This window comes from Parasteatoda tepidariorum, chromosome 5, assembly GCF_043381705.1.
Source record: "Parasteatoda tepidariorum isolate YZ-2023 chromosome 5, CAS_Ptep_4.0, whole genome shotgun sequence".
Classification (NCBI taxonomy): domain Eukaryota; kingdom Metazoa; phylum Arthropoda; class Arachnida; order Araneae; family Theridiidae; genus Parasteatoda; species Parasteatoda tepidariorum.
In genome coordinates, this window is record NC_092208.1 from 52,399,102 (window position 1) to 52,412,142 (window position 13,041).

Below are 13,041 nucleotides of genomic sequence, written 5' to 3' on the forward strand. Positions count from 1 at the left end.
TTTTGGCGAAAAAACCTTTGCATTTGAAATTCGTTGAATCGCATAATAATAACTATTAAGGGCACAGTTTGATTTTGACGAAGTTGCTCGTTTGGTTTATTATCCATCAAAGAAGCCATTGAGATACTTAGTATCTTTTTTTTAATGCTAGCATGTATTGCACTAAACATTTTAATAAAAAAATTCACCACGAAACCATACGAATAAGTAAGAGACAAAAATTAAATCCACGTTCACTTGAGCAAAATGAGTTTATTATAATTACGCTATTGTTTTGATATATGACTCTGTACAATTATAAATCTCAAAATTCTAGAAGCTCTACTTGTTTAAAATGGCGAGCAAGCGGGGCGTCGGTGGCTAGCACGTGAATAAATTTGATATTTGGAACGAAATCGATGGAATAGTTTTCAAAAAAGAAAATTTTGAGATTAAGCCTTTTTACAACTGTTTTCACAATACAGATCAATAACGATAGCTAACTTCAGTAACTTTTAACAGCAAGCGCATTTTTCACATTGTCAAATATTGTTAGTTAGTTGTTATTTCTAGTGCAAAGAGCCATATTAGGCTATACCGCACTTCTCACGTGGTAAAAATAATGCGAAAGGGTAAAAATTGGTTTAACTCCTTGAGTAAAAACCTACGTCCCTGCGATAAAATATATCATTTTTGCAACGAGTATCTCCAATTAAAAACTGTGAAGTTGGATATTCATGCTTGAAGTACAGTTGTCTAAGTTGTTTGAACTTAATACGCAACATAAATATATTTTCTCTAGGTTGTTTTAATTAACTTTTACAGAAAACTGAATCAGTCTAAGATGTTTGTGAATTAAATTCTAAAAGAACGTTAAAAAAATTAGAAAAGTTACCTTTATATAAAATTACACTAGAAACTAAAAAGATTTAATCTACATTTTAATAAAATAGCAAAAAATGGGATTTTAATTTTTAAAATAAAATCTAACTATTTAATAATAAAAATAATAAACGTTGTATAATGCTAGAGTTACGAGAAAAAGTCATTCATTTAACTCCACATCCATTAAACTCATAAACTTAAAACAAAGTCATTATTTTTTATGGCTATATTATAGAGTCGGTCGTTAACTTTAACGATCAATTTAGCAGGAATACTAAATTGCTAAAGTGAAAATGTTACAATGCCATGAAGTAAAAATTAATTTAAAAGAAAAATAGATATGAGCTGAAAAATTCAGAAATCTAAATTTCATCATATTTCAGAGCAAAATTTAAGAAATAAATTAGAATTTAGAAATTAATTCTATTCAATAAATATTTTGATTATTTACTCTTAGTAGGAGTAGGGGGGAAATTGACAAGCAAACAATCAGAATTCATGATGTTACAAATTTGTAAATATATGCATAATATTGTGAATATTCTTGGGTTATGAGGCTAAATATCTCAGAAGGACTCTAAATAAACAGTTAGATTCGAAAATTTGCAAGAAAGTCTCGTAATTCTAAGGTAATTTAGAGAGAAAAATAACGCCTCTTTTTTTTTTTTTTTTTTTTTTTTTTTTTTTTTGATGGAAGATTTGGCTTGTTGATGTTTTTGTCGACTTGACAATAATCTTGGTGGTACTTAGCCAAAGAATATAGAAGGAAGAAGTTCAACTCTTCGAATGCGTAACTAACAAGAGGAACTGCTCGATTCCGAATGCTGTAACAGAAAAGCAACTTAAATTGCGATCAATATAATCAGATATAGCAAAGCATCATATGTACCAAGATTCAGCAAAGTGACAGTCAGGAGGTATGTCATCTGAGAACTGGTTGTTGGATAACTCTGAATTATGGTTAAGTATGCAGTCTCCCGCTAACCGCCATTTTATTCTGTCTTTTTATATCATATGTTAAAAGATTTAATCAACGCGGATGATATAAATGTATTCTAAACGAAATATCTTAATGAATAGTACAGTATTGTTTATAAATAGTGCAAAAATGCAGAACAAACCAACAATAAATAAAAGGAGAATTTTTCATCTCCTCTCCAATCTTTCCCAACCCCAATAGTGGTGGGGAGGAGAGTAGGATGAAAATCCGTTTCAAAAACTTTTTCTGGTGAGCCCCTAAATGTTGCGTTTTCCTTTATATACATGACCACATCAAGCCTTGAAGGACCGGTTTACATTATGTCTATCGAAGCTAGCCTTCTTCCCCAGTGAATTTTGTTTTTAACTTAGCGACCACTTTGGCAGCACAATGGTTGTTCTGGAAACTTCGAGTTTCAAAGCGAGAGGACCAATATTTACGGAATTATGTGAGGATTGTCTAGAATCATTTGGAAAGTTCCGAGGTTCGTCTCTAAGCCTATATAAATAAGTGTGGACCGCGAAATAATTGGCCTGCTTGTGATTACAATAGTGTTCTTATCTGCGAGTTCAATGAACTGTTTGAGGTTTCATAGTTTTTGTCTTGTTCAACTACTCAATTATTTGAGTATTTGTGTTCTTGAAATAGCTGTATTTTCGAGAAGATTCGGTTAATAAAGTTTTGGAATTCTTAGGAACTGTTTTATTCATGCCCATACAAAACGAATCCCTTTGCTCGGTACAATAAGCTCATTGTAAAATAGATACATAAGAATTGATTTTTTTTTTATTTCCTTCATTTGATTTCCCATAAGTATCACTTTTTTTTCTTTTACAATTTATTCAGGATACTTCAGAATTATCCTGATTTTGGTTCTTTTGATAAAAACATTTTAGATAATTAAGGTTTAGTATAAGTTTTGACTTATTTCTACGTCTCCACAAAATGCGTGCAACGGAACTGATAAGTTGCACGCATAAACTGATATGTTCACGCATAACAAGATGAACCTATTCATGTATAACGGAAAATATATGTTCACACCATGATAGAACGAATATGTTCTTTCTTCGTACTTTCGAATGAAAAGGTAATTGTAATAATTTGTATATTCAGAAGGTAGATTTGCAAACATTCATTTTAACGTGGGACTATATTGTTAAAAAATTGAAGCTTTCGGATTATTCTTATTTTCCGCGTCTTCTTTTAATCATTGGCTCATATAGACAGGATTTTATTGATTTTTAAATATCAACATGGACTTACGGGATTAGAAATAATTATTGTGAATAATTTAAATAAAAGCATTTCATTTCGAAACCGATAAACTAATTTAACCGAATATGAGGTGGAAGAACTAATAAAAATAAGATATATAATATCCTTAATTTCAACAGAATTTGAAAATGAACTATCTTCTAATACGCACTAAATTTTTCTGACTATCTTTAGAATCAATGAAGAGTATTTTTTAAATTACATGCTGAATTTAGAAACACTTTTAAGTACGTTTATATTTTATACAATTTGCTGATGAAAAATAATATAGCTTAAGGTCAAGCATTTTCATTCTGAAGACTAAGACTTGAAAGAAATCAGTTGTACTAATTAGTTAAATTATTTATAAAAATCGTTGAACTACCACAAAAAGGTAAAGAGTGAAAGGTCCACGACTGCATTCATATTGTATATTTCTGAAAATTTTATTTTCATAATTACGATTAGAAATCATTGACATTAGTACATACATGTAACATTTTGAATACATAATCCCTTGATGTAAAATTAACTTTATGCTCAAATTACTGAACTGTTACTGTATTCATCATTATTAAGCTTCAGAAAGAATTATTTAAGTTGAAAATAGATTGCTTAATATTTCCTTTAGGAGGGAGACTCTTTGATGAGTTGCATGTGTATTATTGCATATTCAATTACAATAGTTCAAATATTCCGCATAAAACACTAAAAATCTACTAATTAGCAGGGGGAAAAACGTGTTTCAAATGGAGAGAAAAAAAATTTTAAAAAAATAAATAAATAAAATTAAAATCATAGTGTTTTATATTTTTGCATTTTTCCCTACTATTGTAGGCGTCCCGATAAACAAAAATGGAATTTAAAAAAGATAATAAATTAAAAGGAAACTTATATCGTAATTTTAAAAAGTGGCTTGTTACATTATTGATAACTGAAACGAAAAAGTTGTTATGACTTTTCAATGTTTCACAATAAACCTTACAATTTTATTATTATTTTCAGGGTACTGTTTATGCACGGTGTTTTACTTTTTTTTGTAACAAAAATTAAGACTTTATAAGAAATATTTTTATTCTTTTTAAAATGGTGACATTTTTAAGACTTTGTCAACTTGAACAAGAGATATTAAACAGATATTTTTTTCCTTTATGTTTTTAACTATCCTAAGCTCCAAGAAAGTAGGGTCAAAACTAATTAAAAGGTTTAATATTATACAAACTGAAGAAGAAACTTAAAAAAAAAAAATTTATAAAGCTATGAAACAGGGAAAAATTTGTAAAGCACTGAAGTTCTACGCAGGGCAGTTATAACAGAGCATCCACGGTTTTCTAAAGAACTTGCGCAGAACCTACGAGCAGGATGCCGCATTAAAGTGAAAAATTGCTTTAACAGAGAGCACAAGAGCTGAAATCGGTTATACTGCGCCAAACGCAAAAAACGTTATGTAAACTTGGTAAGATGGTCAAAAGCTGTAAAAGGCTAAGTTTGGAGTAAAAATAAGTGAGAGAGAACAGATCAATGGGCTATGTGATACCCATGTTTACTCAAAGAAGGCAAATTAAAGAAGTTTTAAATTTCAGGAAGGAATTAATAAAGTTAATTCTTACCTCTGCGAAAAATTCTTCCATAAACCCATTACCTCTCGTGTCTTCAACGTTGACGGCGACGTCATCGTCCCCTTGTGCCTAAAATTATAAATACAATATACTTTTTAAGAATAAGAAAATTAGGAGAATAATAAATTAACTAAAAAAAATAATAAAAATAAACCAAAATTAAGACTTAAAATAAACAAATAGAAATAATATATTGTAAGAATATTTAATTTTAACAAACTTCGAGGGAAAATTTTTTTAAACAAAGTTTCAGTAAATTTAAGTGCAAACAAGTAGCAAAAATTAAGTATAGATAAATACGATTAAAAAAACATAACATTTGAATAACCAAGAACAAGATTGAGAACAACTTTCTCGTACAATATTTTTCACTTTTTTTTAAATGTAACAACTGTCATTTTTACATACTGCTATCACAAAATACTTTTTAAATAGAAAAACAAAATCGTACTATACTTCGGGACAAGAAAGGAATGGATGATTTTTCCCTTTTTACAATCCTCCTTTCTCTATTTTTTTTCAAAAATATCTTAAACATGGAAAAGTTAAAATTAACCAGCTGATTTGAAAAGAACAAAAATATCAGTACTTGCACCGTGTAAGCACACGCATTAACAACTATTTAATTTTCCAGTAGCAGATAAATATCACAAGCAATGCATGCAATTTGGTTTCAATACTGGAGCGACTTCATAGCATCAACATCAAAAATGTCATGACGATATGAAGGTAAAGTGATCAAAAGAACTTCTTATCAGAACATACCTTAGATATTGTTTCGTTATCAGCTGAACTTTTGAATCATCTTGCACTTTTAATTTATGAGCGTTATTTTTTATTCTAACTGTAGAACGGCAGTCTAGGAGAAACTGATAAATTGATACATTTTTGAATACATAATTCACCAAATAAAAACGCCATAAAAAAATTCGATCAAATAGAAACTTCATAAAAAAATTCGTCAGCCATAGCTTTATTTATGCATTCGTTAAAATGTATCAAATTTAATTTTCAAATCGTGATCATGGATATGGTTTATATTAACGTTATTATCAACTAATATAATTTGTTATTGCTGTAAGAGCGTCTTGGGGCTAAACTGCACTTACTTACCTAATTTTAATAAGCATTTTTATTATGAGAGTTATTTTAACTGTAAAATGGCAATCTAAGAGAAACTGATAAATTGATACATTTTTGAATATTTAACTCACCAAATAAAAACACCATAAAAAAATTCGTCTGCCATAGCTTTATTTATGCAGTCGTTAAAATTTATTAAATTTAATTTTCAAATGGTGATCATGGATATGGTTGATATTAACATTATTATCGATTCATATCGTTTGTTTATTGCTCTAAGAGCGTCTTAAGGCCAAATTGAGCTTAGTTACCTATTTCAGGGTGCGTACCTAAATTACTAAAAAAAGGAAACCTTCTAAGTTCTTTTTAAGAATTCAAAAAATATTTTTAACCACTTTCCCCCGAAAAAAAATCATAATTAGGGTCTGTGCAGCAATAAAAAAAATTTTTCTTATCGCTTAAAGTTCTTAATTTATAAACATAAAATCGATAAAATTCAAAACCATTTTCAAAAAGTAAATATATACATTTCATTTTAACAAGTACTTATTTAGCTAAATAAGTCTAAATCAGTGATTAAAAAACGTTGAGAAACACTCATAAATTAAGAGAAAATATGTAATTTATGTAATCAAAGAAAAATAGTTTATGTTAAAAAATAAAAAAAAAACTCTATCAAACCTTTTACAATATGAGGTTATTCTGAGCTAGTAACTAGTAATAAAAAATTAAAGCGATCAATAAAAAAAAGATATATTGAATCGTTAAGAGGTACATTGTTAATTACTTAAATCAAACACATTAAAGATTATTAACTTCGTTGCAACAGCTTGCACCTCACGGAACTAGAAAAAGAAAAGCGCCTTAGTCAATACATCAATCCTTTCATACAAAATGCGTTAAAAAATATATAGTATAACAGGTTCTCTTACTTGCTATTTTCGCATATAATAATCATTTTATACAATGAAAAGAAGGAGTTTGCAATGAATTCATTTTTTTTACAGGAGAAAAATATTTAAAATTAGGATTAAAGGAAATAATATTTTAATTTTTCTCTCTTAAACCTCTGTTTTAATAAATTCAATAAGTGGAGTAGGCATTTTATGAAGAATTATATATAGATTACCAGTTCCTATAAAAGTTTTATTTTCAAATGAAATACTATGAACTTGTATATTAAGGAATGTACAATTCTGTACTTTAGTAGTCTGTGCCAGGCAATTATATTGACAATCGAGTCGTAAAGCAACGAAGTCTCAAATGATTTTTAACAATCCGATATAAATCACCGAAGTCTCCAATATTTCTTTAACAATCAAACATAAGTACTCGTGGATTGCATTTTAGTTTTACTGTTAACAAGTATATTAACTAGTTATCTTGCTTATTAATTAAGATGATCTTTGCTTACTTTGCACGAATGACAACATGCGAACCATAGAAACATAATATATACATTAGATTTTTTTTCACTTTTAATTAATACGAATACATTTTATTGATTTATAAAATGGCCTAAGTAAAAAGATTTTGAGGGGTCGTCCATAAATGATGCCCCACTTGGAGGGGAGGGAAGGAATTAAGATTATTAAAATTGTGACAGTTTATGACAGGAGGTGGGGTAACCAGGAAAGCTATATTACACATTTTGTTTCAAATTAAAATAGTTAAAATCAGCTAATTAAACATTTTTTACAATAAGTTTCTAAAATTTTTCCCTTAAATAACAACACAGTTTAACATTATTGTTTTATTTTACAACCGTCGTTGAACAGCCGACCCAACTTTGAGTTTACGACTACCTATGTTCAACTCTGTAGCCTCGTAACTTTGAACTTAATCCAGAAGACAAGGGAACTCCTGAATTAAGTATTGAGGAGAAAGTTGCCTTCGGGGAGGACTTCTTGATAGAACTAACCCGCATTTACGTTACATGGAGAGGAAAATCATGAAAACCTACCACGGTTAGCCTGATAGCAAGGGGACTCTAACTCATGATCCGTCGACCATTGAGGTTATTTTACGTCAGCTCCTTAATCAGTGCGAGCTTCGTATCAACAAGCCATTACAGGGATTCGAAACCGGGTCACCTCATAGGGAGAAGAGCACTCTACCCCTTAAGCCCCCACGTCTCTCACAAATGTCATTTAAACACGCAGTATCTACATTGTAGTAATTTGTTGTAAATGTTTATATAATGTAGCTTGACCTGTGTGAAAAAGTAGGGGGTAAGGTGAAATGAAACACTTAGTGACAAAGGGGTGGAAGGGTTCAAAAATGTTGAAAGAAAGGTGGGACATCATTTATGGCTCCTATCTTTAGTGAACAAAAACAACATGCCAAACTTAAAAGCATTGAACAACCATCATGACAACCGCATTAATGAATTATATCAACAGAAAAATATTAATAGAAATGCTTTTTTTAAAAAAAATTTAAATATTCTTGTCACACTTTTATGAACTTTTGACGTTATTTGTTTTTGCATTAAGTCTCAGATATTCTTCAAGATATTGATTAGATAAAAATTTTGAAGAATAGCTGCGACTTCTTTCAACTGTGGCATCACGGATTACCATATTTGAACTAATACAGCATTTTTCGAGAAAGACAGTTGTCAACCGTTTGGCGACATGCTGATAGCTGTATCATGAATAATATCGGAAAACCATCATAAAAACATAAACTTGAACAAAGACAATAAAATAATCGATATTTTCATGTTTTCTGGAAAAAGAAATCAAAACCGCTAGAAAACTTTTTTCATTTTTTATCTTAAATGATTCTACAGTTAGAAATCCTGAATATTTATTAACAATAAATTTATTGCAGTTTTCAATTACAAGACGTGCACCGACCACGGTGCTGACGTAAAATATCCTCAGTGGTAGACGGATCATGGGTTAGAATCCTCTTGACGCCGGGCTAAATGGGAGGTTTTCCTCTCCATGTAACACAAATGCGAATTAGTTCAATCTAAAAGTCCTGCACAAAGGCTAGTTTGTCCCAATGCTTGAGCCGGGAGCTCCTTTGTTTTCTGTGTTGCGTTCAAAATTACAGAACTGTGGTGTTGAAGATTGATAGTCGTGAACTAAAAATTGGTTCGGCAGTTTAATGCCGGTTGTAAAATAAAATAGCAAACTATATATGAAATTCAAAAGAGGATGGAGAATTTTTTTTTTCTTTTTTGTTATGTAAAATAAAGCAAAATGACGTGAATTAAACACAAATAAAACTACAGAAATGGGCATACTACTAATCTGGTCCTATAAACAAGAAGCTTCGTCAGCGTTTAAACACTAAATGACAGTAGAAAAGGAGACAAACACGTGCAAAATGATTTAATCAATAGATACAGAAGAACAAACTTGAAGAAGATAATAATAATAATACTCTGCACAATCTCAATTTTCAATGATCGTAAATCAATCGGGTCACTTTACTTGACCAGAGAATTTCTGACTTTTCCCCTTCAATCTTGGAGGGGGGGTGATCAAAAGAACNAATCTTGGGGGGGGGGGGGGGAGAGATTACGTGCAATGAAAACTGACCGCGTAAGATACTACATTACATTTTGTAAAAGATCATTTCAGTAAATTTCATGATACATTTATTAGACAGAAAAAAAGTCTAAAATACTCATTCTCAGGAACATTTTTTTTATTATTTCCTATGTAACAATCAAGCATATATTAATATTTATTGCTGTACACAAGCATATATTAATATTTATTGCTGTTTACAAGCATTTTATTGCTGTATATACAAGTATGTAAGTAGAATATTTCGGAAAAAACTTATTTATCCCCGGGCAGAATATCGCTTTTTTTAACACTATTATAAATTTAAAAAAAAAAAAACTAAGGTTTCGGCTTACTGTTTTCCTCTGACTCAAGATTGTCGTAACTGTAACTTTACAACTGTAGTTTCCTCTGGTACACATTTAGTCAAAAAAATTTCATGTAACATTGAATTGCCTTAATATTTCCAGAATAACTGTATTTTTAAAATTTACTGTAATTTAAGTTTGTATTTGATTTCTGTTTTAGACCTCCCAAAATGTCGCTATTATCGAAATTCAAAAACTATTTGGTGCCAGGTATATACACTCTATATCTAAACAATCGACGCACCAAGAAGCAATCATCCGATTGCTTTGAAATTTCGTATGCTTGAATATTTTGAACACATATGGCTTGAATGATACCGACTGGGGACATATAGTCTTTAGCGACGAATCCCGCTTCCAACTGTGTCCTGACGATCATCGAAGACGTGTTTGGAGACGCACAGGGCAGAGGGGGGATCCTGCCTTCACTATTGCACGCCACACCGGCCCTCAACAAGGCATTATGGTCTGGGGTGCCATTTCCTTTGACAGCCGGACCCCTTTGGTCGTCATTAGAGGTACACTTACTGCACAGCGGTACGTCGACGACATCCTAAGACCTGTTTTGCTACCGTTCCTTTTGCAGCGCCCTGGGCTGGTTTTTCAGCAGGACAATGCCAGACCACATACGGCACGTGTTGCTATGAACTGTCTGCAAGCTTGTCAAACTCTTCCTTGGCCTGCCAGATCACCAGATCTCTCTCCCATCGAGCATGTCTGGGATATGATGGGAAGGCGATTGCATCTGGCACGGAATGTTGATGACCTCGTTCGACAATTGGATCGAATTTGGCAGGAAATACCGCAAGAGACCATCCGGGAGCTTTATCGGTCTATGCCACGCCGTGTGGCAGCTTGTATCCAGGCTAGAGGTGAGTCAACACCTTATTGAACTTGTTACTGTAACTCTGCAATTAATTATTCGATTGTTCTGAAATTTTAATCATTTACTATTCTGTACATTGTCTTCCTATCCACCAATTTTCGTTTCAATCGGACAACTCCTTCCTGGTGCGTCGATTTTTTTTGTTATAGAGTGCATTATGAAAGACATTTATATCTGTCTTGACTTGAATTTTTAATATTGCCATTTTATGCTACAAATGTATTCCATTCTAAGACATTCTTATCAGTTCCAAAACATTCTCTAACTGAAATATTTTTTAAATAAGTTACAAAAATGTGTCCAATTGATTACTTATTGTATTTTCAAACTCTACAAGATTTCTTACATTTAGTCATTTTTCTTTTGTTTTGTTATTTTACCTGTTGCTATAATTAATCATTACTTTTGTATTTATAAATATGTGAAAAATCTCATTTTAACTCTGCCATTTTTTTTCCTTTGTTGTTTTTAATACTTCTTATGAAATAAATTTAGTAGATATTCAAATAAATTTATAAAGAATATTTATTTGAATGTTTACCTAATTCAGATAAAGAATAGAATCTAAAGACATTTCTCGAACATTTTAACGAACGGTGATTTAACGCTCTGACATTTAATAAATATCTGAACAAGGTCCCCTTTGAAAATTTCAATGAATAAATTTTTATTATAATCGAAACAATTAATAAAAAAAATCAAATGAAAGATTTATTTTAAAAAAATTATTCCATTTATAAATTTCATAATTACTAACTTTTAAGTTTATTAGTTAAGAAAAAATAAACCTGTTCAACTTAAAAGAAATTTGTGTAATATTTTTACCATTTAATTTTTCACAGCATGAATATTGTATTATATAAAAAAAAGTATTATTTTGAAGAAAAAAAAGATTTTAAAAGTTACCAGTTCTGTAAATTCTTATTATGAACCAACAAACTTGTTGAGCCATAATATTGGTACCTTGAACCGCAATGCAATGCGAATTTGCTGTTACTGTTAATAAAGTGTTTAATTAAGCCATATTTCATTTTAAGTTGTACCATTGAAAGGTAATATCAAGTAATATTAAGGTTGCAGAGAATTTAAACGGTATTATTTTAATTTTTCCTTTTTTAATTTGCTTAAAATATTGTCGCCTTTTATGAGGGAATTTATTTAATCTAGTAGTTTTGTTTCATTTGATGCTGAATTTAAAAATTGTTAGATTAATTATTTTTTAAAGATAAGTTGTTTTAAATTTGAAAATCTGAAATTTCCAAGGAATCGGTTTAAAAAATCTTGAAAAATAAAAATTGTGACAGATAACGTTTTGCAAATTTTATTTGGTATTTTTTACCACATGAAATACAAATTAGAACAAAATTAGACGAATAGTTTCTGAGTAATAAAATTTCATAAACATGTAATTTTTATTTTTCAAGAACTTACAACCCGATTCCGATGAAATTTCAGATTTCGATTACCAAAAGTTTAAAGTAGTCTAAGACTTTACAAATATTTGATGAAAAAGTTTCTTGGATTTTAATTAAATAATAAAAAAATTACTTTTATTCCTTAACACAGTTTTTAATAATATTATTCTATAATTTTAATGAACTACTTTATTATTTCAAGAATGCAACAAGCATTCGAAACAACGGATTCGATGCAACAAGATACTACTTGATTAAAATACTTCATCCCCTTAAAAAATATACACAATGGAAATAACAGTCGACATATTTCAAAAGCTCAAAAAAAGCGGTCATTTTCAAGACAAACCAGACAAAAATAAAAGAATAATAGTTAGTGGATAAGAAGATAGAAAAGTCGATTGAAATATAAATCTAAATTTTTCATTTCAAATCACTTCTATTTCTTCTCATTCACGTCTGGCAAGTCTTGAGGATGGGCGCTACTTTTGAGTGCTTGAAACATATTTGACTGGCATTTCCAATTTGTATTTTTTGAAGCGGATGAAGATTTTTATATTTTACCGATTCAGTTCCTTGAAATTATTTATCCTGAAATTTTTCCTATTCCTATCCTATTTATCTTTTTATGACTAGGTTTCAGAGACGGTGAAATTTTCATTACATGAGGGCTCCATTAATTAATTAATGAAGAATGATGAAAGAAAATTTAAACAATCCCATTAGATTACTTTGAAGAGTTAATTTTAACATTAAGCTAGTAGACAATATGAAATGCCAATGTGTATACTAAGGTAAAGGTTCATATTGTTCTATAAAAAAAATAGAAAAACATAGTCAGTTTTTTTGAGGTTTAAAATTTTATAACATTTTCATTAGTCTAGGGGTGTATACAAACTGTGGCCCGCCGAGTATTGATGTGCGGGTGCAAAAGCTTCTAAACGTGATTTTTTTTTTTTTGAAAAATAAAAAAAACTTGAAAATTTTGAATTAAAAAAGATTCTACTGTAAATCTATATTGTTTCTCAACGCTACTATAGCTATTC

The 13,041-nt window shown here is 30.1% G+C and overlaps 1 protein-coding gene across 7 annotated transcripts in view; it reads right to left on the reverse strand.

The window, feature by feature from the left end:
• Window positions 1-13,041, reverse strand: part of LOC107457020 (syntaxin-1A) — a 166,982-nt gene that overhangs the window by 114,921 nt on the left and 39,020 nt on the right. For 3 of the 7 annotated variants that reach the window (XM_071181451.1, XM_043055245.2, XM_043055254.2), the window contains exon 2: window positions 4,711-4,788. In XM_071181451.1, the coding sequence (XP_071037552.1) occupies window positions 4,711-4,788 (78 nt within the window). Of the gene's footprint in view, window positions 1-4,710; window positions 4,789-5,170; window positions 5,530-13,041 lie in introns of those variants that run through there. The other 4 variants (XM_043055239.2, XM_043055232.2, XM_043055251.2 and 1 more) reach the window with 4 other exon arrangements.